Here is a 27523-nt window from a genome sequence, read left to right as displayed (position 1 = left end):
CAGCTGCCATGGAACCACGGAGCTTAGCTTTTCAGTCATTTATTGCAATATGAGAACTCACCACGAAGGAGGAAGTGCAGCACTGTTTTTGTGAATATTTAGTCTCCTTTTCTCACTACAAGAATTTCTTCCTGACCACAGGAAATTTCTAAAATGTAGCACAGTATCCAGGACCCTAAAAGCCCTCCCATCATTCTACAGCAATTACTGTTACTATTGCTCGTTCTTCCAATATTCTGAAATATCAAAGAGCAGATTGAAGTCTATATGGTTTTGGAAGAAGTTAGTTTCAAATAGGTTCATCATCTTCAATTGTTTTAGCATTTCCTTCATGTTGAGCACTTTTAAATTTCAGATGAAACATTGGGATAAACTTTTGTTAAATCTTAATTTAGACCTCAGACTAGTTCCTCATAGTTGTTACTAGAGGGAAACAATGAGCACAGGTCCTTTATCTCCTCCTCATTCCCCCAAAGGAGCAAGTGGGAAGTATATTTTATATGTACACATACATATGCACACATCAAGACACATATCTTTTGAGTACTTTTCACATATATTTTAGCTTAATTTAGTTTCCATACATGTTCTAGTGTTTATTTCTTTTGGAATACTCCCAAGGCTTGGGTATGTTTCCCCGTCTTTCTCCTCCTGCCCCATTTTGATCTCTTGTTCTGCTTGGTACGCCACCTTGAATTCTTGGGTGATATTACCCGGTTGTCTTCTGCCGTTTCTAGTGCCTCTGGCTCTCACTACATTCTAACCAGCCCTTCTTCTTTTTCCTCTCCCACTGTTGTCATTTCATCACCACAGGCTCTCGGGAACGTTTGCTTCCGTGTTACTGGCTCTCATCTCTTTAGGTCTTGATGAGGATGTCGATTTTGTTCCTAATGTTTTTATTTTAGTGCTGCATTGTTTTTAGAGGTTCATACCTCCAGCTAGTCTTGTGCAGTCTTCCTTTGTACTCTGTCTGTTCAAGAAATGAGCTAACGAGGGTAGGGGATTATACCAGTGTTGGACTGTGTTTTGAAGGTGAAATGTTTTTGGAATTTTGTGCAGTGAAGATGAGTCCTGTTGTAAAACACCCTGATGTTCCCAGGGGATCCACATAAATAGCCTTTCTTTAGGAAGCCTCTCACCTTGTCAGCTGTAGAAATGGGTGAGTCCCATCCTGTGATTTTGTTCTTTACTTACTGTATGTGTTCACATATATCTCCCTGGGGATTTCTCTGTGCAATGATGGTATGGCATGCTGAGTGGTGCCCGTTGTTTCCTTCCTTCCGTTCTTTTCTTCTTCTTGCTTTCCTAATCCCTTTCCTACCTCTTTAAGAAAGTATTTCATTTTTTTCTCATCCTATTTCCTTTCTTTCTCATTCCTATTTCTTTGTCGTTGTTCTTAGGCTTAAGTCTCTTCAAGCCCAGGAAGATGCCCGCCACAGAAACTTAGAGAGTCGGCGCTCTGAGGCGGCTTCAAAATCTGATCGTCGAGCTGGGAGCAAAAGGACCCCAGACATGCGGGGCCCAGAATCACGGGGCTTAGACTCACGGAACCAAGAGGTGATATCCGACTATGAGAAACATCTCCAAAACCTGAAGGATGAGATAGCTGTCTTGTCTGCTGAAAAATCCGGCCTCCAAGGAAGGTCTGACAAACTCTCATAGATCCTTTCATTTGCCTTTTTTTTTTCTTCCTTGGTTAGTAGCTAAACCTGGTTTATAGGGAGAGGATGACAGAGTAAAATCAAAACCCCAATGGCCTGGAAGTTTTGGTATGTAAAAGGGTTATTTTCTTCAGCTGCACCCTTCTATCCAGGGAAAATAGCTGAGAGCTCATGAAGGTGATGTCTTGGCCTTGAAACCAGGCTTGCATGAGCTGACTCTTCAATGGATAGTACATGTTGGAAGAATGTTCCATAAGCTGAAGATCTTTCCCCAGGAGTCCTATGTCCAGTGACTGGAGAGGGTTGTTCATTTTACAGCACTACATTTCCACACCCCCTTGAGTCACAGTTCCATTTTGTAACGAGTAGTCTGCAGCTCACTATATAGTCCGGACTGGTGTGAGTTTTGCAATCCTCCTGACTCAACATCTTGAGTGGTTGGACTCTAGGTGTGAGCCATCACAACTGTCTGGAATTTCCTCTTCTCTCTGTCTCACTCTGTTGATGGGCCATGCTTAGGTTGTTTTTGTGAAATTCCTGCATTCAACATGGTGGAGTAGATAGTGTTAAGTGTGAGCAAAGCAACTATATCTCCAACATAGCATATACTTACACTAGTCCTCTCTTCTCTCCGGCATCTCCTATTGACCACTGCAATGGCTCCCAGCTCTCCCCATTTGCCTAGATGATTCCCTAGACTCTCCTCTGTGCTGTACCGATACTGACTAACCTTGAACAGCCACTGCCAGTGGTGGAAGTATTTGCCCAATGGCAGCACCAGGAAGGAAGGTGGCAGTCTCCACTTGTAGAGCCATCTGACTGGATGACTGCTTTATCCGGCTTCTTTCATAGTTCCTTCTGTAAGACTTCTCTCTGGGGCCTCCTGGCCTTGGGGCTGGCTGAGCTGATATTTAACAGTTTAGTTTGCTCTTGATAGCAATCCAGTTTCAATCGCAAGGCCCTGGGAAGTACTTGGACGTCGTGATAGCACTCCAAGGTCAGTTTGAGGAACTCGAGCATTTGGCTTGTGTGATAACTCCACCCTTCACTTGGTTGGAGTTACCTACAGATGGTCCCTGAGAGCTTCTCGTCCCCCCTTTGTGAAATGACCAGCTGTCAAAGCCACAGACAAGGGGTAACTGAAAATATAAATTGAGGTGCTCATGATGAAAGTGTTTGAATTCACCAGGGAGATATGGGGTATTCTCTCCCATGTCTGGGGACCTTTGGAGACAAAAATGCCTCCCCCCAGGTCACCCCACCCCCATCCCCACATTTGAGAGGTAGTATGGTGCTAGTGTGTCATTTGTGAAATGTGTGGGGAGAAAACTACGAGTTCACGAAGTCCAGGAACAAGGGAAGACTGAGTCAGTCTTGCCCAGCCAATGCTTGTTCACCCACAGGTCAGCCAGGAGCCGGTCTCCTAGCCCTACCTGCCGGAGCCGCAGCCGCAGCCGGAGCCACAGCAGGTCCAACAGCCCCTGCACCGCAGTAGCTAAAGTCAGAAGCCCGTCCCCAAACCGGTCCAAAATGTCCAGCGTGGCTCGCAAAGCTGCTCTCCTGTCCCGATTCAGCGACGCCTATTCCCAGGCCCGTCTGGACGCCCAGTGCTTGCTGCGCCGTTGCATCGACAGGGCTGAGACGGTGCAGCGGATCATTTACATCGCCACAGTGGTAAATGCAACATCTGCAGCTGGACTTCGGGTCCTTGGGGCAGGGGGAGATCGATCACAAAGTGCAACCATAAAAGGCTGGTGCTTCCTGAAGTCATGGGGAGAGGGGGATTCCAGTCTCCCTATTTGTCTCCAGCTTCTCTTCCTTCCTTCCTTCCTTCCTTCCTTCCTTCCTTCCTTCCTTCCTTCCTTCCTTCCTTCCTTCCTTCCTTCCTTCCCATCCTTTCATTATTATCTACTTGGGAGCTATTGGCTCCTTCATGACTGCGAATTATCACATATACTAACATTTATGCTGACCAGACATTTACTGCAGCGTCTGTCACTCAACACAGGACTATCTCAAATGGGTACATGCTAAATTGACTGATAGTGTACCTTTTGCAGTATGTGACTACATGAGCAACACACAGTAGGGCTTTTGCTGTAAATGATTATTACTTCCTGGACTTCTGCCAGCCTTAGAAAACTAGAAGAGGGGTGCACTCACTCTTCTATGTTATTTATGAGTTACTAAAGCTGCCAATGTGTCAGCTATTTGAGTACAGAAAATTACAAAGATAACATGGAAACATACACCTTGGTTTCCAAAGAGAATATATTTGTCCTAATGGTTGGATGCCATCTCGAGATCCCATTATAAGAATAATACAAAACATCATGCTAGTGCGAGTGCAGACATATCAGAAACCCTGGATCTCTTCGTTCATGTTGAAGATCAGTAAACTGTGTATGGGCCATATCTGGCTTGTTCTTAAAACACAGCCCAGGAGCTAAGACTGAAGAACGGTTTTATACTTTTAAAGGGGTGTGATAAAAAATAATCAGTGACAGAAATGGTAGCTAGCAAAGCCTAATGTATTTACCATTTGATTCTTTATACGAGAAGCTTACTAGACCCTAGTTTATATAACTAACAGTGATTTGATTAAAGCTCCTTTGTGATTTGGTTAAAGTGATTTGGTTATCAGTGTTACCACATAACAAGTATGGGATAAAGGCTTGTTGAGTTTGTAATAGAAATCTGGAACAGGTTTTCTCTTAATGTGTTGGCTAGTACCATGACATTGCTGTGTGCCCACAGCACAGGACTTATGTCCTGCCTTTTTTTTTTTTTTTTTTTTTTTTTTTTTTAGACAGGATTTCTCTGTATTGGTTTGGAGCCTGTTCTGGAGCTAGCTCTGTAGATCAGGCTGGCCTCAAACTCACAGAGACCCGCCTGCATCTGCCTCCTGCGTGCTGGGATTAAAGGTGTGTGCTACCTCTACAAACGTTTTAACATAGACAGTCATATTTACTTACAGGTCAAAACCATGTTTGACCAACTGTGTTATCTGAACTGGTTTGATGCTGCATTCTGAATCCTTCCTAATCCCTTTCTTTGGACCTTTCCATCTCCTCTCCTCACCAGATAAACTTGCTATGTTTTCATGCACAGGAGGCATTTCATGTAGCTAAAATGGCGTTCAGGCATTTCAAGATCCGGGTGAGGAAGATGTTGACACCATCGCACGTGGGGTCGAATGACTTTGAGAACACAGTCATGGACTACATTGTTTGTCATCTTGATCTATATGACTCTCAAAGCAGTGTTAATGTAAGTATTGGGTCTCTTTTGAGGACTAGCATATGGCTGGTGATGACATACCAAATACTGATAACTTAGGAATCCACCTGTTGTTTGTTATTATGTCTATGTGGTGGAAGACAGCAACAACATCTAATTTATCCTGCACAACCAGTCCTTACTGGCTGTTTTTCTTTTTTGCATGTGTAGGCAAGTGGTGTGTGTGTGTGTGTGTGTGTGTGTGTGTGTGTGTGTGTGTGTGTATGCATGCTGCATGTGTCTGTGTGGGTGTACACACATCTGTGAAGGCCAGAGGTTGACACTGGTTATGTCCCCTGCTCACTCTCTAATTACTAAGGCAAGGTCTTTTGTCAAGCTTGCCAGTTTGGGTGCATTAGCTAGCCAGGTTGCCCAGGGAACCTCCAGTCTCTGTCTTTTTAGTGTTACGACAGTCACCTTGAATATATATGGGTGTGGAATTTGAACACAGGTCCTCTTGCTTGTGGTAAATGCTTTACATACTGAGCCATCCTTAGTTTCTTACCCAGACATCCTGTGGGGGAAATGTGCTGAGCTTTCTTCTCAGATCCTTTAGGTGGGTCTTTGAGATTGGGAGTTGAAATGTTTTAGTTCTTAAGAGCAAGGACTCTGGGAAATGAGTATAGATTTGACCTTGACTTTGCCCTGTGTTTACTGTGCTGCCTCCCACATTCATTTAAATTCCCAGTGGTCTGGTTTCCTAATCTATGAAAGGGGGCATCAGAGATCATTATCCCACAGAGTTACTGGGATGGGTCAAGGAAAGGAGGGGAGCTATTTGTCTAGCACAAGACTTGGTGCATAGTATTTTACTTACTCTATGGTGTAGTGGGGTGTGGTGACACATTATTTATGATTTAATAAAGACTACCTGAAGAATCAGAATGCAAAGCCAGGCACACTAGTTAGCTATAGAAACTGGATAGTGGTGGCACATACCTTTAATCCCAGGACTCAGGAGACAGGGGCAGATGGATCTCTCTGAGTTCAAGGCTACCTAGGGGCTACATTAGAGTGAATCAGTCTAAAAAAGAAACATCCTATGTTTAGAGAGTATATAAGGAGCTCAATGCAGTCTCAGAGAAGTCTGGGATTCTGAGGCTTGGTGGAGAGCAGTGCCATCTGGAGATGCAATCTAAGGTTTTCCGGGTCGCCCCTTTGGTCTGAGCATTGATAGAGGTGAGAACTCTAGAGGCTGGATGCTTTGCTTCTCTGATCTTCAGCTTGGACCCCGATATCTGTCTCTGGGTTTATATTATTCATGCTACAACAGGGGACTAGCCAGTGTCTTTGGCTGGCATCTCATACATTTACTCATGGAAGAAAAATCAGGAGGAAAGATGTCTCAGTTGGTAAAATGCTTGTTGTGGCAGCATGAAGACCTGAGAGCACACATAAAATCTGGGTGAGGTGGCACACGTCTGTCATCCTAACATGAGGGGTCAGAGGCAGGCAGATCTCTGGGACTCATTGGCTGGCCTGACACCCTACTTAAATCAGTGTTCTCCATGTTCAGAGAGAGACCTTGTCTCAAAAAATAAGATCAAGGGCAATAGAGGAAGATATCCATCACTAACCTGTGGACTCCACATGTACCTGCATTCACATGTGCACACATCCATATGAACATGCCCCCCCCCACACCCATGAACTAATAAACACCATGGGCCCCGTCCTTCAGTTTTTAAGAGGGATTTCCCTCTCTTGTTTCTGCTGCTTTCTTTCTTCCTTCCCAGCATCCTCTTCCTTGTAGCACACCTGCCCCATTTTCTGGATTAACTTAATTCCATTCACATGCTCTTTCCCATCAGTCGAAACTTGTGTTGGGATTCCTCTGGATGTCAGAACTTCTTCTTCTTATTATTCTTTTTTTGGGGGGGGGTTTGAGACAGGGTTTCTCTATATTGCTTTGGAGCCCATCCTGGAACTCGCTCTGTAGACCAGGCTGGCCTGGAACTCACAGAGATCACCTGCCTCTGCCTCCCAAGTGCTGGGACTAAAGTTGTGTGCCACCAACGCCAGGCTATATCAGAGCTTCTTGTCACAAGTTAGCAGCCAATTGATGCCATCGTTTGTTTTTCAGGATGTGATCCGTGCCATGAATGTCAACCCCAAGATCTCATTCCCTCCTGAAGTTGACTTCTGTGTCCTCAGTGAGTTCATCCAGGAGATATGCTGCATTGCCTTTGCAATGCAGTCCTTAGATCCACCTCTTGACATCGCTTTTGGAGCCGATGGAGAAGTCTTTAATGATTGCAAGTAAGACATAGGAGCAGGTGCCAAAAGATACTCACTGTCTCTGCTTCCTGGGAAGATGAAGGGAAAAGAGCCCTGGGTAGAGAAATCAGTAGCCACTCCGGTGCCCTGAGTTTCTTTGTGCCACTATCTGGACCCCTTTGTGGGCTCATTGTTCACTGAGCATAGTAGCTTTGGGGAGACCTAAGGAGGTGCCTGGAGCCTGGCTGGATCATTGGTAGTAAAAAAAATATATATATATACATTCTATGAATATAGACACAGTTAAAATTTTCTATTATTTTTATTGTGTGTGGCATATGCATGTGTGTGCACATGTGTGCAGATGGATGTCAAAGGTTGACATTCAGAGACACTGATTCTTACTGCATGATTTAGACAAGGTCTATCAAAGTGTGGTGTGTACACCATTAACCTCAGAAGCCGTCCAAGCATTTGCTAGGGATACACACAGCTGCACAATAGTGTGAGCCGTTTTCTGCAGTGGTCCCAGCATGGGGCTTGGGAAGCTGAAGTTTTTAAACAGCAGCACACTCCATGAGCATGGATGTGCCGGACTCTTGTTGAGAACCATTAGAGGCTACTACATTTCCCACAGTGAAAAGTCTTCTAATAAACCATGAGAAGTTGAAATGACCTGGTACATTCACAGAGATTTGGCAAGACCTTAGCTAAGAAGGCCAGCTCTGGCCTCAAGCTGCCTAGATTTAATTCTTGGCTCTACCTATGCATTGTGTGATCTTGGGTGTACTGTGATTATGTATGTATGTATGTATATGTATATATATATCTTCATATATATATATCTTCATATATACATATATGCACTATTAATATTATTTTTCTGTTCAGTTTTATTTTTCTAGGGGTGGGGGGCTAGTAATGCATTTTCCCCAGAACTGGAAAAGGCTAGCTGATATAAATCAGATGGAGCAGTGAGGATGATGCTGGGTGTGTAGTGAGTACTCAGGAATATGACTCTGGGTCTTTGTCTTAGCCATAGGTCATGATAGGTAGCTGCCCAGCATTCTTGCAAGCTTGTTTGTTGATGATCAAGACACATCTTTCTCTCACCAGAGGGATGAGCTTTCTGGTTGGGGTGATGCATGCTCTTGTTCTAGTGTCTGTTAGGTCATTGTTCCCAATCCAGAATGGATGCTTGAACATTGCCCTGCAGTTGGGTCTTTTTCTATACAGAGATTCTTACCACCTTCCATCTTTGTTTCTCTCTTCTTTGGGATGTGGCTATCATCATTCAGATGGTCATCCACTTTGGTTTGTGAACAACTGTTGGGTCTCAACTTTTAACCAGAGCTAACCTACTTGTATACCTGGATGGTTGGCCAGTTGAAATTAGAGTTCTTAACTGTGATTATGATTCTATTGTTGTCTCTCTGTGTCTAGAGGTCCCTATCTGTTGAGTCAACCAGCCAGGGGTTGAAAATAACCAGGAAAAAATGTTTGAATGTATATCAGCAATTTTTTTCCTTGTCATCCCCTAAATAGTACATAATAATAATTGTCATATATTTACACTGTATTAGATATTGCTAAGTAATCTAGATTTGATTTAAAGTATGCAGGAGAAGGTCCATAGATTATAAAAAATGTAACAACATTATCTATCTATCTATCTATCTATCATCTATCATCTATCTAACATGTGTTTGTTTATAGTCAATCTTACTACATAGTTCAAGCTAGCCTGGAGCTCATTAACTATATAAGTCTGACTTTAAACTCAATCCTTCTGCCTCAGTCTCTCAGTGCACTGAGCATTTTCCAGACTTGCAGCTCTTAGAATTCTGAGAAGATTAGAGGTGGGATTAAGTTTGTCGAAATGTTGTTAGCAGGTCTGTGCCAGAGGCCAGCTGTTCCTGGTTTCTTTTCTGAGAGCAATGTCCATCTCCTTAACCACAGAATGAGGATATGAGTAGATCTAAGCCTAGTCAAGAATGAATTTTTCAGTTGGGTTTCCCTTAGTTATGAAAAGCAGTTTCTTACCATCTTTGTTCTCCCACAGGTACCGCCGCAGCTATGACTCAGATTTCACTGCTCCCCTGGTCTTTTACCACGTGTGGCCTGCTCTCATGGAGAATGACTGTGTCATTATGAAGGGAGAAGCTGTCACCAAGAGAGGGGCTTTTGTACGGTGGCCTTGCACAATTCATCCCCAGTGTTTGATTCACAAGTTCGAGAACATTTATAAACCCAAAGATTCTATAAAAAGAAGTCAATAGAGTTGTTTGATAAGATTTCATACAAAGGAGAAGGAAAAACAGCTGCCTGTTCTTTGGACTGTCCCACAGTTCCTTGTAATTGCCTGGCACCGACTTCATTACTGCTCTTCTGTCTAAAGATGGAGTTAGCCACGGCTCATTTATCTCTTCCATCTTAGAGATAGTTTGACATTTCTAACTGTCCATTTGGGGAAATTGAGCATGTACCCTGTTTTCTCTCCTTGGTATGACATAAAGGGAAGGGAAGGACAGCAGAAAATGGGGCAGAGGATGGGGAGGAAGGATCCTCTTAACTTTGGAAGGCGGCTTCCTATAGCTCTTGGTTATAGATGGTTTGAACATCTTAACAAATTAACCAGCCTTCAAAAGGGAGTCTTTGGTAGTGTGTGTGTGTGTGTGTGTGTGTGTGAAGAGTGGGCAGTTTGTGTGCTGGGATTCATGGCCACAGGGACCTTGGATATGCATATACCATGATGTATTATTTACTTCATCCTTTCCTAGACAGAACTAGGTAAAATTTGAAGAAAGCCCCTTGGTTCAGAGCAAAGCCAAGGTGGTGGTTTGGGTCCCTGTTTTCTGACTGGGTGGGGGGAGATGCTTTGAGACTGCACATCACATAGTGGGGGAACAGAGAAGTTTGTTTTTAAGAAACTTAGAGTATTTGGTGTTTGTTTTACAAGTTAAAATCCCATTGTAGTGAAAACTATCTCTACAAAAAAATTTTGTGTTTCAAAAGCTGAGCTTATCAAAATTGGATTTTGTCCACCTGACAACACAAGAGCTCTTCAATGAACATTTTCATAACACGGGATTCTTGTCCTCAACAACTCTTTGTTAGGAATTTTTTTTTTTTTTCTAATGGAGTGCAGTTTGGAAGGGAGGGAGGTGACTTGGTCACAAGTAGTTACTCTCTATGGATCTCTCTTTCAGGGACACTTGTATTTGCCCCCCCTTTTTTTAATCAACACAATTAAAACAGCACATCTACCATGAATTTGGTGTATAATTTTCTTCATATGGACTCAGTAGTTGGCCAGAAGAGGCCTTTCATGGTGTTCAGTGAGACTTATTTATTCTGTAGCATATATGACCTCAGTGCTGCATTTACAAGGCAGATACTTAAAGAGAACAGCCAGCCATGACTCACAAAGGCAAACATGATGTCTAACAGCTGACCCATGTAAATACTTCTCCAAGCACCAGAATGTTCATACCCTCAAGTTCATCATGATGGGATTCTTCTGGAGAAGTTCTTGCCAAACTTTGTGTTGCAGGAAATAATAGGGGTGTTGTTCACACTGGTGGCAGGGGAACGTGCCATCCTGTCGGTAAAGCCAGTGGAAAGCCATATCTACCTTCACAAACTCATGACTCTTTCTCTGCCTCTTTTCCTTAGTGGAGTTCTGTGCGACCTGTAGCACGCTGCCGCAGCAGGAGTTTAAGTCCCATCTGTCCTCGTAACCGCATTGGATTAAGCACGGTACATTTCTGTCTAATCATTCATGCAGAAAACCATCTACATTGATACTTTCCTGTGAAAGTAGTGATTGCAAATTCATAGGACGAAAAAGAAACTGTTGTCCTCTAAGTGATTTTTTTTTTTTTAAACACTGCTATGGAGGTGAAATTAGCATTCTAGAAAGAAGTGGAAGTTTGTCTTTTTAATTTCCTGTTTAGGCCTTTCAAGAAATAAAAGACTTATTTAAAAGTTTTATTCTTTTCACCCGTGAACAGGCTGTTAGAGAACAGATAGCTAGACATGGGATACTTGAGTCACAGATCTGCACACATGTCCCTGCTTTTTATAAAAATTAGTACGAGTTTGGAGACTTACTTAGTCTAGATTGAAGTATTTTCTTAAGGGCAGTGAAAGTATCCATTTGTCCCCAAATTCAAAGCAAAACAGATAAAATTAGTTTCTTTGTATATTAATCCTTAGAAAGATTACTAATCTATTTAAGTTAAAAAATAACGTATTTCTGAAAACTCTATTTGCCTCATCACTGTTCATTTACTCACCATCTAACATTTAGTTAACATTCGTTGACTATGGGCCTGGATCAACTAGACAGGCTACCAACCTATCGTTCCTTCAAATGGAGATTCTATGTGTGTTTGGCCTTGTTCTCAAGGGCAGAGCTCCCAACAGCCTCTGGCAATGCAGTGGTAGAGCTTCCCCTGCAGAACCACAGAACAGCCCTGTAAAAACTCAAACCCACCATCATCTCTGAGCACACTATTCCTCCAATAGGTTCCTTCTCAAACAACTCAAAGGCCAGGTGTGTGTGTGTGGGGGGGGGCACAAAAACAACCAAGTGCAGTCTTCTCCACTAATGGCTCACCATATAGGACTATCAGTGTAATTTGAACAACTTAGTTGGATGATCAGGGTGCAGAGCAAGTTGAGAGGTCCATGGGTAATGTGGTGTGACCACCTGGAAGTGGTGAGGAAGCATTGTGTAAGCTGGTGTCTGGTTTAGTCTTTTAGAATGGTCAGATTCCGCACATGAGGAAAACCACATTAAGAAGTACTAGGGAAATGGAGAAGGCCCACAATGGAAACAGTTCTTTTGCTCTTGGGGGTTTTGTAAAACTTAATTACATAGATGAGTAAATATGTACAGGAGGTCAAAAAGAGAACCATGCATTTAGTGACCTGATAAATAAAAAGGGACTTTGGGAGCATCATGATGGGTTGCCTCCCTGTTCTAGGAGAGGGCATGTTGAGACTAGTATTAGTAGACAGCTCTCAGCCATGGAGACTTGAACTCTGGATCCTCAGTAGAAGTTTTATCCAAGGGGAGTGTCCCCTGCACTGAGTCCTGAGACATGTCTGAACTCCCTTCTCTTCATCATCCTATGTGCAGAGAGAGCAACATAGATTCCAGTGTAGTTGAGGACATAAATACATTCTCAAAGATGAAACTGAGCCATTCCTTCTCCATCTCTCCCTTCAACATGGATAGGCACCTCCAAGATGAATGTGAATACTTTGGTTGGTCTGTCTTGGGGCATGTGAAGGCCATGCTACAGAACAGATTCCAGCCTGGACAGTATCTATTTACTTAACACGTTTGAGAGAGTTCACAACAGGACACGGGAGTGTAGCTGGTGTCAGATGTGAAGTGACAGTGTGGTAGTTTCTTCTTAGGGAAGGTAATGGTAAGATTTGAAAAGTATCCTTCTGTGGATGCTCAGAACCTGCTTAGTAGTGCAGGGTTTGGACCCATGAGCACTTTTATAAAGAGATTTGAACTTGTGGCAAAATTTTAACTCTTGTTAGTTAATTATGTTAAGAAGTTTTTCTTCCATAGGCCATTGCATTGGTCGTAATTTTAGCTCTTACTAATTATGTTAAAAAGTTTTCTCTAAGCCATTGAACCCAACTTCCAATCGCCAATATAATTTAAACCAAATTATATGTGCATTTACTTAAAAAGCCTGGGAAGACTCATGGCGTGCAGTGCCTCAGAGTAACTAACTGGTTAGCTTTTGTTTTATCTTATTATATTTTATTTTGTTAGGGTTTGTTACCTCTCAGAAACTGTTCCTCTCTCTCTCTCTCTCTCTCTCTCTCTCTCTCTCTCTCTCTCTCTCTCTCTCTCTCTCTCTTAAAGAGTACTTACTGCTCTTTAAAACAAGATTTATTTATTTATTTTATCTATGTGGTGCTTTGTCTGCATGTATGCCTGCATGACAGAAGAGGGAATCAGATCTCATTACAGATGGTTGTAAGCCACCACATGGTTGCTGGGAACTGAACTCAGATCCTCTGGAAGAGCAGTCAGTGGTCTTTTTTTTAAAAATTTATTTAATTTTACATTCCAACCATAGTTCTCCCTCCTGCCTTCCTTCTCTCTCACTCCCTCCACCACCCCTCACCCTCTCCTCCCCCTTCCCCAGCAGCCAGTGGTCTTAATTGCTAAGTCAGCTCTCTGGTCCCCTGGCTAGTTTTAAGAATCATCCCTGTCCAAGTAATCTGTCCTCTGAGCTCTGCGTATTGTTTAATTCACATTGTTCTTTCATGTTTTCAGATATCTCGAAGTCGGAGTCCTTCTCCAATAAGATGTACATTGCCAAGTAAGTGGGACAGTCAAGATGGAATGGGTTTTCTGCTTTTCAGATGCCTTCTGCATTATGCCACATTTTGGAGCAAAATGATTATTCTGGGGGGAAAAAAACTTCTCACTCCAGTTCACACCATTCATTTCACTTCTGGGCCCTCTCGTTGATGGTGCCTGGGCTGATCTTATGAGTTACAGAAGAGCAATCCCCAGGGAGAGATTTAAGTGCTGTGTCCCTTCTCATTTAAGCACCTCCTTAGGCCATGCAAGAACATGACCATAGTAACTAGCTGTCTATTTTCCTCCCTAGGATACTAAAGCCACCAGCCTTGTTCGTTTGCCACAGTCCATTGGAACAGCCAGCTCCTCAGTGCCTCTACCCACCTGCCTTGTCTGCCTCCGATCTCACTTAACATGAAATGAAAAGGCAATGCTGTGTGTCACTCCGCACAGAGAGTTTAATGCTTTGGCTCAGTGCCGTTGTAACTCTAGGTCCATAGCAGTTCCTTTTATTTTGTAGGAGCAAATTCCATTACTTTCATAAAAACAATGATATAGGCATATAGGATGATATTCATTTGAACAAAGTCCATTATGAAGGTAGGGACTTCTCTCCCCAAGTACTGGGCTCTTTGAGGGCAACTCCAGGGCTGACAGTAGAAGCCATTGTCCAGCTGAGTCCCTGAGGAAGGACAAGTGCTTTTATTTACAGATCAGTCATGAATGCTCTCATTGTTAGCATCAGATTTAGCTCCCTAAAACCACAGTGTCAGTGCCTGACCCCCTCTTAACGTTTCCAAGGTACTCAGGCTGGGAAACTCCTCCCAGTATCCCTTACTTCAGGGTAAACGTAGACAATGAGGAGATATTAATTTACAAGGATAGAATAGTTTGCTTGCTTCTCTTTGTACTTTAGCAAAATGTCAAAGCTACTAGGCTTTGTTTTCTATTTCTTCTCCTTCCTCTACCTCCCTTCTCTTTCCTTTCTCTTTTTGTACACAGGTGTTATTTATTCAGTTCAGATCTGGATGCCTTAGCTTCAAGAGTCTTGACTTTTAATAAAACCATTCAGTGAAGAATGGGCAAGGGCCATCCTTGAAGACAAAATTAACACACTAAGTGCCGAGTTTTCCCAGTGTCTGCCTGTGATGTCACTGGCTACAACTGTATGTCAGTGTCAGGAGACACCATGTCATGCTTAGAGATGACTATTCTTGAGATAGTGGGTCATTCTTGATTACATTTCAACCAAAAGGCAATCTTATCCAACTTAGGTAGCTACAGCATTCTGAACCACCAATGTGTGTTAAAACTGTTAATAGTCACTTTCATTGTGTGACGAAAGGTCTTACTTAAAATCTTACTAAGTATTGAGAATGCCTCTGTATCGTAAGCCCCCGCCCCAAGTTACATGTGTTATCTAATTTGATAAAAATAGTTCAGTTATTTGTTCTCAAACCTACCAGGCCACTTGCCATTTCTCAAGCTTCTAACTTGAGCTACAGGCATGCAGAGAAAGCCAAATGGTGGAAAGCATCTTTTGGAAATGTCTGTGAACCCAGAGGAGGCTGGCCTGCCCCTATTGCATCTGAGTGTTGGGGGGCTGGAAAGCTCTTGTTTTTCTCTCTGGGTCAATGTGAGTTTCTGTGTTATTGCTCAGCACCTAATAATAAAACCACAGTAGAGTGCTTTACTCTGACATGCCTTCCAGATTCTCAGGTTTGATAGTGCCCCCCTACTTCACTAACCTATGAAAATGAACCATGATCACACGTTCATCGAGTAGACATTGACTGTAGCATGCCCCATGTTGACCCTGAGAGAGCTGCAGCCCATGGGGAAGCTAAACTTCGGGCTTTGCGTTGTCTTACTTGTAGTTCCTCTCACCTGTAAATAGCCCCCGTGGGCCCCACCCAACTGCTTTCAGTTACATCATCTCAGTGGATCCCAACAATAGCTAGGCATGTCTGAACTATTTTCTTCAGTAGACTCCACACTCTTGTTTCAATGTCTTTTGCTGTAAAGTAAGACCCTGTCTCATTTTCTTCTGCACCCACATCCACAAACACATATACACATAGATGAATACATCATGCGCATGCGCGCGCGCACCACGCACACACACACACACACACACACACACACACACACACACACAAGGGGGGGAGAGGAGAGAGTGGGGGGCACAAGGAGTGTCATGAAAGGGAAAGGTAGACTAATGAGGTGAAAAATACACCAGAGAATAGACCTCAAATTATCTGCCATCCTGGCGTTGTTAAATAAGCTAGTGGCTAGTGTGAGGTGGCAGAAGCAGTTCAGAGGACATCAATTTGAAGGTGCCCACTTCACTGGCATAGCTGTTTGCACCACTAGTTGTATCTTTAAGTTACAGGGCATCCGCTGATCATTCTAATTTGATTTCAGGCTCACCATAGGTTCTGTCATGGGCATGGTGCTGCCAGCATCATTCTGTAAAGCTAGAGTTGGTAGGAGATTTCTTAGTGGTATTGTTCTGAAAAGTTTCAGACATATAATTAAGGGTAACATGATGTGGAACTTTAAAGAAACTAGGATCTACAAACTGCATTAGGTCATGGAACTGTGAGCCCAGGCACACATGAATAAGTGAAATTTAGAATAGCATGTTAGCCCTAATACAGGAATGAACAGTAGCCTTGAAAATACAATGGGAAAAGCTTTCTCATTGCAAATGAAAGGTAACTAACTGGACAATTCCACACTCGAAAAAACAATCCAGCAGGGGTCAGCATGAACACACTTTCCATAGTGTCACCAACAATTATCCATCAAAACTTGGCACCTATTTGTTCTACTGGGCGAATGATAGAGAGTGGCAAGTGTGTATGTTGCAGATTTAATTACAAATTGGGTTATAGTACTTTTAGAATTTTAGTATTAAAATGATGTATTAAGATACATTGTAAAATGTATTAGAAAATGTACTAGAAAAGCCATGGCCAGAAGATCTTGGGTGTCACACTGTGAACCAAGTCCCTGAGCAACTTACTTCTTATGTTGGGAAACTGAGGCCCTGGGGTGTTACAGGGGACAAGTCCTGGAGCCCTGCCATAAAATAGTCTTGGCTCCACCCCTTGTGTGGTAGGATGGAACAAGGGTCCTTCATTATCATTTGAGAAGCAAAAGCTTCTCAAATGTGTTAGAGGATATTCCAAGATCTTCTGTTTCTGGAGGAGCTTTTAAAGGAGTTCTTGCAGGGTAGCATTTTAGAAACCCTGTTCGTTCCAGGACATGCTTGTCTTTAGGATGCTTTTTTCTCCCTTTTCAGAATTAAATATGCCTCTGACTATTGGCCATCATTGTATTAACTTTTCCAAGTGAATGAAGTATCAGAGTGATGTCATCCACTAAACACACTGGCCTAGTCACTGAGCAGTGATTGCTATGGTGACAAGTGGTACTGCAAGGTTGTGTGTGTTGAAATTTAACACCCATGTTGAGGCATTGTGGGCAGTGAAGTCTTAATTCTATGGTGCTTAGAAGTGAGGCTTTGGGAGGTGATTAGTATGAGGTGATAGTTCTTAGGTGGGGCGTGACTCAGTCCTGGTGGCTGCAGAAGAGACAGATACACATGTTCTCACTATCTCTCCTGTGTGGTGCTCTGCGCTGCCTGTGGACTCTGTTAGCAAGAAAGCCACAGCTCCATGTGTCCCTTAGACTTTGTACCTCTAGGACCTTAAGTCATAATAAAGCCTTTAAAAAAATAACCTTCCTGGAGTATTTTATTATAGTAGTGAGAGATGTACTAATAATACAACCAGTACTGAATAAAAGACCCAAACCATCAACCTCCTATTTGTGTTCTTTATACACACTTATCTTTGCTTTGTGTTTGTGTGTGTGTGTGTATATATGTATATAATACATAATGCACAATTGTATATAATATATATTAACTGTTTTACAAAACTTATAAAACTATTATAAAATAAAATTCCCTCTATTTCCAATGCTGATGCCAGACTTTATCCAGCATGTATGCTTTCCTTTACATTTCTTATCTTTACACTTTCATTTCTAATTTCTCCCTGGTTTCTTCAAACTTCTTCCTTCCCCCGGCTTTCAGTTGTTCTTATCTATTTCCCCATAGATACAAGTCTATTTCCCCAAGTATCAGCACCTAACCTTTGATAAGTATGAGTGAACTGAAGACAACAAATGGTATTGCACATAAAGATTTCACATATGTCCTGATTCATATAATGTGTTAATTTTACTGAACTTTCAAATAATTTCCAACTTTAAAATTTTAGGGTATCAAAAAGCAACATATTTTTAAAAATTAGTTGTGTACAATAAATCCGACCTATGGTTTTTCTAACTCATTGAGTTCAGTGAAAATATTAGCTTTTGATAAAAATAGCTGTTTTGCACATCAGAGATTCATTCTTGGGTTTCTCACAAAGCTTACTAAGAGTCTCTGAGGGTATTTGTATTAGCATGTTTTAGGGTTATCATTGCTGTGGTGAAACACCATGACCAAGGCAACTTGGGAAGGAACCGGCTACTCAGCTCACACTTCCACATCACAGTTCATCATTGAAAGAAGTCAACAGGGCAGGAACTCAAATGGCAGGACCCTGGAGGCAGGAGCTGATGCAGAGGCCAGGGAGGGCGCTGCTTACTGGCTTGCTCCCCTGGCCTGCTTTGTTATAGAACCCAGGACCACCCACCATAGGCTGGGCCTTCCCCCACTGGACTTGAATTGAGAAAATGCCTGACAGCTGGATGTTACAGAGGCATTTTCTCAATCAAGGTTCCCTCCTTTCAGATAATCCTAGCTTGTGTCACATTGACATCAAACTAGCTAGCACACATAAACAGGCAGGCTTGAAAATATTTGCCTAAGACCAGGCTTTAGTAACTTCACGGACAGAATGGCATAGACCCAGTGTATTGCATAGAACATTCTAAACAGAAAATGCTCTGCTAACATAAAAAAAACCTCTGATTGTATTCAACTATTTGTCTTAGCCAAGAGATATGTAAGTCACTGAAAACTGGGTATATTTAATCTTTATCTGCACAAATACCTCAAACACAAGGCAGATTATAAACTATATATTTATATTGTCCATAATAGAGGATGAGAGAGAATGTTAAGTTTATTTCCACAGAGGTCAATCTTTTCTTGTTTTTAAGTGTCTGGACATTTGTTGTTGAGAATATGTCTCTTCATTCACTTACATCATAGATCTGTGTTAATATGGGATGGAAGTCAGTGTCCTAACTAGGGTGATGAGTCCTTGTAGGTGTTCCTCAACTGTCATGACCACATGCAAAAGGGAACTAGAAGCTGACCTGAGTGACCCAGGCTTGTGATTACTCTGCTTGTTTCTAGAGGAAAATTCTAGATGAAGGAAAGCGACATCTGAATATCAGACCCTACAGGTGGTCTTCTTTGCCTGTAATGCCCGCAGACACCCAGTAGAAAAGTTTAACCCTCTACTTTGAAAACTGTCAGCAATCCTCAAGCTGTCAGACGTGAACTCTGCCAATTCTTCAATGAACAATGAAGCATTTACCGTCTTTTCTTTTAAAGCCCACTTTCATTCCCCACCACCAAGAGCATCTCAGTGGTGAAGTGTACATTTTAAAGAAAGAGACACAAGCCATCCCAATTTGAGTGAGACAACTTTTGAAGGGCTTGGCTGAGTTAACAGTTCTATATGAAATGTTTGATGGAAATAACCGTTCTTTTTAATGTTTTTATTCAAAGTCAACCTTTCTTCATTAAATAGCCTGTGGTGATAATATAATATAAAATGACATTGAAGTTGGGAAACCAAAGTTGTAATAGTTCGTGGAATGAGCTCTCCCTCCCTAACTAGCTAAGGCCACAAATGGAAGAAATTCAAGGGGCTGGATTTCCTAGACAAACTCCAGACCTTGACCACCAAAATTTCCCAGGGAAATACATGAGATCAGCCACTAGATGGCAATGTTGCTTAGGAAATGAGAGACACGAGTCTGCTGAAGGTAATGAATGGTTCTAATGGAGAAAGAAGTGGAAAGCCATCAGATGTCTACAACTTCATTACTGGTTTAACTGCTCACTGTAAATTTGGATAATACCTGATATTGATAGTGGTTAATGTAAAAATCTAGTGTCAGAAAATTAATTTAGTAAGCAACGATGCCGTAACACCTGAAAAAGGATTTATGCCCCTTAAGGCTCAAAAACAAAATTCTTAAGCTCAAGGGGCAAAGGTGGTAGTAATTTTATTTTATTTTATTTTTTGGTAATTTTTTTTGGTAATTTAAAATTTCAATCTAGCACCATCATTGTGTCAATCTAGAGTTCTTACTGAGATGCAATGCAATGGGATGTTTGGAACATCATTTTTGCTCTTACTGTTCTGGTGGAGGACTGGGGCTGCATTCCCAGCACTTACACCATGACTTATATTTGCCTTAACACCAGCTACAGAAGATCTGATGCCATCTTCCGTCCCCCAAAGGCATCTGCACATACATGGTGAACATGAAGTCAGGAAGGCGACAGACACACAGACAGGATAGTACATACAGTCCCTTAGCTTTAGTGTTCCCTTTATTGCCTTCCTGTATGAATGAGAGCATGTGGCGTCTGTCTTTGTGGATCCAGGTTACCCCCTCAGTTGACTGGTTCCTTTCATTTACCTGCAGATTTCAGTTTTCCTTATAGCTGAGTAAAATTCCACTGTGGATAGATTTAGTTTCATTATACACTAACCAGGTGATGGACATCTAGGCTGTTTCCATGTCATAGCTACTGTGAATAGGGTGGGAGTGAACAGGGATGAGCATGTGCCTGTGGTAGGGTGTGGGGTCCTTCGGGTATATGCCACCTATGGAACTGGAGCACATGGGAGGCCTACTTCTGTTTTTTCTGAGGAACTGTCACTGATTTCCATTGTGGCAGTACCAGTTTGCACTCCCACCAAGAGAGAAATGCTTCTCCATGCCCCATGCTCACCATCCAGCCTTCACAACACCCGTCTTCTGTTAATCGTAGCATTCCTCTGACTGTTAAGGATGGCAAACATTTACAAAAATATCTCTTCTGACACCCTCTGTCCATTTCCATGGCCCTTCTTTTAATTGGGTTGCTTTCCTAATGTTTCATGTTTTTAGTTTTTTTGTGTATTCTAGACACAACTTTTCTGTTTTGGCTTTTACAGCAGCTGTAGCATCCTGAAAAACAAACAAACAAACAAAACACACAAGATCAAGCTGGCCAGCATCGAGCATGGATTGGGGAGGGCTCATGAGTCCTGATCCCTGAAGAGAGATTGACAGTTGGCAGCTTCTAGGGGAGGGACAATCAGTTTTCCTTAGTGGCTCTGGTAGATTGATTACACTCCAGTTGATGACCCCGCATGAGTATATGAGTATATGAGCAACACAAACTAGACTCATAGTTTGTTTTTTTTTTTTTTTTAAAGACACACTTAGGGTGGAGTGTGGAGAAAATGGAGACTAGATCTGGGAGGAGTTGGGATAAATATCAAAATACATTGTTTGCTTGTATACATTTTCAAAGTATTAATAAAAATATTGTACTTAAAAAAAGTCTTACTGAAACTGGAAACAAACAAACCCAAACAAATCCCTGCAAACCAAAGTGAAGTTGTCCTAACCAAGCTTCTTAGGGACACAGCTGATTTACACCAGGAATCAAGTTTCTGTAGGAGTTGTGGTAGTGTTATTGCGGCAGACCATGCTGGGAACAGCGCCCCCTGGAATTGCACAGGGCCCAAGACCTGCAATGAACCTGGGCTAGAGGAGGAGGCTTCGGGACAGGTTTAAATGACATCTTCAAAGTTCTGGGAAAGCCTTATCTAAGAAGAGACATCCCCCTAGTGCACCCCCCGCTCCCACATCCCCATTAAGCCAAACTCTTCAAACTGGACTTATGGGGGGGGTGGGGAGGGGTGGGATCTTTAGGAAAAGAGTAACAGCATTTGAATTCAAGTTGCTTTAGATGCCAATAACTCAGTAATAATTTTTTAATGCGGTGTTAAGAAATAATGGAAGACATCTATAATGAGCTATACCAGCATCTTAAGGGACGATTGGAATGCATTCTCCAAGTTCTGAATGCACTGAGCTGTCTGCAAACCAACTCAGCTTGGCTGGGGGAGTCCCACTGGGATTTGTGTCTGTTCATTATGTCTTCTTGGAAACTGAATCAAACCCAAGAAACAACTTTCTCGTCCCTGATGAAATACCACATTATCAGTAACTTATCTCTCTTGTCTCAAAGTTGAAGAGTGGTGTGCTGGCGAAACAGTGACTTGCCCCAGTTTCTGTGTCTGGTGACGTGGCTGTGGGCACGGATTCCACCAGTGCTCTTCTGCCTCTTTCCCGGGGGTGTTTCAGGTCCCACCCTGACCACTGGGCTGAACTGTCACTCTGACGTACAGATGCCGTTACTGGCTGCTCTAAAAATAGTGTTTGACCTTTCAAGGGAGTGGCAAATAAAACTGAAGGAATTCAGCAGGCAGACAGACAGAAGCTGTCTTACTTGAGTAAAGCATCTTCACCGGCTGCATTGAAAGAGGACATCTTGCATCAGAATGACAGGTACTGACAGATGATGGAAGACTGCTGACTGCTGCTGCGACTCTGCTGTCCACTCTTTGGCTGCATTGGAGAGCTAAAGTCAGCCTTAACACTAGTACTCTGCAGCCCCGGAAAACAAAGGAGGACTCTGATTTTGCTTCGAGAGGCCCAGCTAAGCCTTCTCTCTGATAAGCTCCTCTTTCCCAGAGAATTAAATGCATTTAAATATAGTCATTAATTTCTAAACATGCCAACGATGGCAGCAAAGTTATGGGAACCAAAGAAGCCCCTCCTTTCCACAGACCCAAGGTCCGTGCACGATGCCAAGCACTGGGTCCCCAGCAGGCCTGTTTCATCTTTAATGTTAGAAAAAGAGGGGCTGGAGAGGGCTCAGCAGTTGCAGCACTGGCTGCTCTTGAGAGAGTCTGGGTACCAATCTCAGCATCCGCGTGCCAGCTTACAACTGCCTGGGCCTCCAGTTCCAGAGGATCAGACGATTTCTTCTGGCTTCTATGGATACCAGGCATCCACTTGGTACACTTACATGTATGCACACAAGAAAATTCCATACACATACAAAACAAAAAACAAAACCTTAAAAAATTAGAACGAAGATCAGGACCAATCTTGGATTGCCTGGTCAGACTTTAAGTGAATAAGAATACCTACCACTGAGATAAAACAAGTCTACTAACTATTGTTTTCAAAAAGTATAGAAATAGTTTAGGGGGGGAAACCCAGAATTTTTGTTGTACTTCCTAAAACAAACCCAGCCTTACTTACGTGAAACTATTTCATTTTCTTTTCCTTTGCTTTCCTTTCCTTCCAATCTTACCTTTTCTCCTCCTTCCCTCCCTCCCTCCCTCCCTCCCTCCCTCCCTCCCTCCCTCCCTCCTTCCCTTCCTTCTTTCCTTCCTTCAGATAGAGTCTAAACAGCCCTGGCTGACCCGGAACTCATTATGTAGAGTAGGCTAGCCTCAAACAGAGATCCACCTGTCTCTGCCTCCCAAGTGCTCAGAAAAAAATGGCGTGTGCCTGATTTGTAAATGGTGTGTGTGAGGCTATAACTTAGTTTTTTGTTTTTGTTTTGTTTTTTCGAAGCCTTTACATGTAAAATAACATGTATGGGGGCAGGGCTCGAATGCAGTCTGCTGGCTGAGTCCTTTACAGCAAGCTGCCCACTTGTGCTCCCCTCACACCCTTGGACCTTTCTCCAGTGTTTCCCTGCTTCTTATTGTCAGAGACTCCAGACAACTGCTTGGTGTCTTGTGCTCCTTTTGTCCCTCCTACACTGCACAGGAGTCACAATCAGCAGACACTGGGGGCCTGCTCCAGGATGCCCCGTGCCTCGCCGCCCTGCCTGCCGCAGTGTCAGCCCCAGTTCCTGAGCTCCGCCTGAGTACAGACTTTTGAGCTCTGAAGCCCCAGAGCCCTGAGGGAGGCAGAGCAAACAGAGGAACAGGGACAGTGTGATGTTAAGCAGAACGGTGTCTGAACTTTGCTGAGAGAAGACAGCTGGACATGACTTCATCATGCCCCCTCTTTCAGGGCTTTAAGAACAGCAGACCTCCTGACTCACAGGGGAACACAGGGTCCCAAGTAACTCGGGAGAGTAGGGGCGAGCTGAGATGGATATATTGCCTGTTCCCAGGGGTGGTTCCCTCCCCATTTAGACCGGCATTATCCAAGACCAGCTCAAGCAGGATGGGGTTTGGCCCGTTATCCATAAGCACAAAAACACACTGCCTGCCTCAGACTCTTCTGAAACAAACAAGCTGGAGACTGCTCTGGGTGCTGCTGCCTTGAATGTGTGAAGTGTCCTAGTAGAGATGGTTGTGTCAAAAAGGGAAGATTAAGAGTTTGGTCAGCCATGATTCCCGAAGATATCCATGCCTCTCCGAGTGGCTTCTGAGAGCAGGGAATGTCATCTGTGATCCCTCAGGTCAGAAGCTTCAAATGTGGGATGCCATGATTCCTTCAAGAGGATGACATTTCCGGCATGTCAGAGATTTAGGGACATTTTGTTCCCAGGCGACCCTGAACAGAGGTTGGGAGGTGTGTTTGAATGAAAGTGGCCCTCATAGGCCGGTAGGTAGTGGCACGATTAGGATGCATGGCCTTGTAGGTGTGATCTTGTTGGAGGAGATCTGTTACAGGGGGTGGGCTTTAATGTTTCAGAAGCTCAAGCCAGGCCCAGTGTCACTCTCTCCTCCTGCTGAATGTGGAATTCTCAGCTACCTCTCAAACATGCCACTAACCTTCCCTCCATGATGATAACGGACTAAACCCTGAGCCTGTAAGCCAACCCCAATTAAATGCTTTCCTTTATAAGAGTTACCATGATCATGTCATCTATTCATAGCAATATAAACCTTAACTAAGACAGAATCTCATGAGAAACACTCTCAGTCCCACAAGACTGCTCCACTTCCCTTAATGGGAAGCATTGAGCCACCCATGATGGTGCATCTTCTGTGAGCAAATGTTTTTTCACTGCGTCTCCTACCTCAATAATACTATGCTTCAGACCAAACCTCCAGGACTTGGAGCTTTGGGGGGATACACTCCAACAACATCTAATCCATGTCAATGGAGAGAGTGGCAGATACTGGTTAAACCAAACACATGAACACCAACCTCTGCCTCTGAGGTGGCAATCAATCTGTCTACTTTCTCTGGCTTCATACTCCTATCCCTGTCTCCTGGAGCCACATTATTGAACAAGAACCAACCCTTTATTTTTTAGGTACCAGGATCAGGTGATTTGATATGTAGAGGCCTTCTCAGATCTTGGATTTAAGTCAGATACCAGGAAACCCTTGCTTTGCCCATGACTCTTTTGTGAACTTGGGGACATTGAACAACTTCCCAGAGACTTACAGAGTTGGTTTGAAAAGAACGCCCCTCACAGAGGCTCATATATCTGAATACTTTGTCACCAACCAGTGGAACTGTTTGGGAAGGATTAGGAGGTGTGGCCTCGTTGGAGGGGGTATGTCATTGGGAGTAAACTTTGAGGTTCAAAAAGCCCATGCTATTGCTAGTTATCTCTCTCTCTCTCTCTCTCTCTCTCTCTCTCTCTCTCTCTCTCTCTCTCCCTCTCTCTTTCTCTCTCTGCTTCCTGGGTTTTCCGCCAAGATGCATTGAAAACATTTTTTGAAAAGTGGTAAGAATTGTGCATAAGGACTTAGCAATATTTTTGAAATGGGGAAGAGAGCAGACACGTGGAAGGCTGAGTAGCTTTAAAGCAACCCAAAGGGAGTATTTGAATGTTTCACCACAAAGGAATGATAAATATTTGAGGTGATGTGCTTATTTATTTGACTTGACCATATGTGCATTAAAACATCAGACAGCACTCATATAATTGGATGATCATTGTGTGCAGTTAAGAGTGCTTGAGAAACTTGTAGAGTGTAGAGAGCCACTGGTGCCATTCCGAAGATGGTGCCGGTTTCCTGTCCATAAGCCAGCAAGGCTCGTATGTGCGATCCACGTCATGGGGTGACCGTTATGAGCATTGCGGGCTGCACCTGTCAGTAACGGACACAGCTCCTCTGCACCTGTCAGTAACGGACACAGCTCCCTCTGCAACTGTCAGTAACGGACACAGCTCCTCTATATAAGCAGAGCCCTTTTTCCTCCTCGGGGTCTTCCCTCAACTTGCTGTAATGAGCCGTGCAATAAACATAGCTGCAGAAGAATCCTGTTGTTGAGCGTCGTTCTTGCAGGCAAGGTGATAGTGCTCGACAGTAGAGGATTGAAGTTCATTTCCCAGCACTCACACTGTGGGACTCAGAACTGCCTGTAACTTCAGCTCCTGTGGAATCTAACACTCTCTTTGGACTTCTGTATGCAGCTCCATGCACAGGTGCATAAGCACAGATACATGTATACACCCACATAAAAAATATGTTAAAAATCAAACAAACCCTCCCTTCAGTAAAACATACCAAGAGCATCTTGCTGTATGCCATTATGTGGTTTTGAAATACTTTACATGGTTATAAGATAGGAAGAAAAGCTAAGAACTATGAGGCAAGGAATCTCCATGTTTTGTCATGATGAACTTGTGAGAACTGGGAAGAAAGATCCATGTACTGCTTCCTTTAGTAAGGAGACTGTTTTGTAGAATCCCCATCCTACATGAGCCAAGTGACTGGTATAATTTCTGATCTGCTCTGGCCTGGGAGTAAGACTCCATTCCTCCTTGCACAGTCAGTTTTGATGTCAAATGTCAGTATTTCCAAGCACAAGAATTTTGTCTAGTCTAATAGAAGTAAAAAGTGGAAGGCATGATCCCTTCCACTCTGCTGATGTAAAAGCCTAGCAAAATAGGAACAGTCACGGCCCCATCCCACATTTTCCTATTAACACAGATGACAGCAGAGTCTGAACCCTAGTCACAGTTTAATACTTTGTTTGGTAAATCCTTTGCCTGGATGCTTTCACTTTTAATTGAGATTAATTAATTAAAAATTCAATTAACTTGAATATATGAACACAGACAAGGAGCAAGCTTGGGTTTATATGGAACCCAACTTGGAGAACTCCCCAGCAGCTTGTGGGCTCTCTTTTCAGTATGAACCTGCAGGGACTTGTTATCTAGCCTCCCCCTCTCGGACTGCCATATGCTCTCACCACAACTTTAATCAGGACCAGGCTTAGCCTGATTCGAAATAAGATCTGAGGCTCTGAGGAGTCACCCTAATGAAAATGGAGCAGCTGGGGCCCACAGGCCAAGAGGAGCTGGTTTAGAAACCATCATTTCCATTCTAGATACCCAGTCTGCCTCAAAGGGAACACAGCTCATATCTTGGAACTTTGGAAACACCGTCTGATCCTGGGGGCTTCCTGTGAACCTGAACTTGGCTTATAACTAGTTTAGGAAATGACAAATGCCTTTTTGGATAATGGTGTATCCGGGTCTGCAGTCATTTGACTTCAACAAGGGTTCGTATATGGTTTTCCAGTAAATAGCAAGAAAGAGCAGCGAACGTTGTTACAGGTCAAGTTGGTATGTGTCTATTCAAGAGCTGATTTTACTTGCATCACATCATTGCAGTCACAGGGAGGCATTGTGGGGTGGACAAAGCTGCCAATGAAGTGTCCTTGGCATAAAATGAAATGAGAAATTGGGCCTGGAGCTTTAGCAGCATTTCGCGGATGCTTGGGGTGAAGATGAGAGCAAAGGCGGATGGGCTTGGCACAATGACTGTCTCAGTCCAGCACTTACTCTCAGGAGGAGTGAGGGTGGCAGTGTGTCTAGAGAGCAGCACCCATCGCCCAAGACAAGCTGGCTTTGCTGTCCTTGGTGGAACAGACTTGCAACATTCACTTGTTCGGTGCATATAACTGGTTGGAGATATCAAATCCTTCCTTCTAGCATGCCATTTCCTAGCTTATGACTCAGGCCCCTTCATTTGTTGCTGGTACA

The 27523-nt window shown here is 43.2% G+C and overlaps 2 protein-coding genes across 2 annotated transcripts in view; one reads left to right on the top strand and one right to left on the bottom strand.

The window, feature by feature from the left end:
- Spata18 (spermatogenesis associated 18) overlaps positions 1-13962 on the top strand; it is a 28644-nt gene extending 14682 nt beyond the window's left edge. The window contains exons 6-13 of the mRNA XM_051198375.1: positions 1401-1643; positions 3065-3335; positions 4773-4931; positions 7024-7199; positions 9220-9343; positions 10833-10916; positions 13471-13516; positions 13811-13962. Coding sequence (XP_051054332.1) covers positions 1401-1643; positions 3065-3335; positions 4773-4931; positions 7024-7199; positions 9220-9343; positions 10833-10916; positions 13471-13516; positions 13811-13818 — 1111 coding nt within the window. The 3' untranslated portion in view covers positions 13819-13962. The remainder of the gene's footprint in view (positions 1-1400; positions 1644-3064; positions 3336-4772; positions 4932-7023; positions 7200-9219; positions 9344-10832; positions 10917-13470; positions 13517-13810) is intronic.
- Positions 1-27523, bottom strand: part of Ociad2 (OCIA domain containing 2) — an 844164-nt gene that overhangs the window by 338437 nt on the left and 478204 nt on the right. The window lies entirely within an intron of this gene.

This window comes from Phodopus roborovskii, unplaced genomic scaffold, assembly GCF_943737965.1.
Source record: "Phodopus roborovskii unplaced genomic scaffold, PHOROB, whole genome shotgun sequence".
In the NCBI taxonomy this organism is placed as follows: Eukaryota; Metazoa; Chordata; class Mammalia; order Rodentia; family Cricetidae; genus Phodopus; species Phodopus roborovskii.
This window is presented reverse-complemented; position numbering and strand designations above follow the sequence as displayed.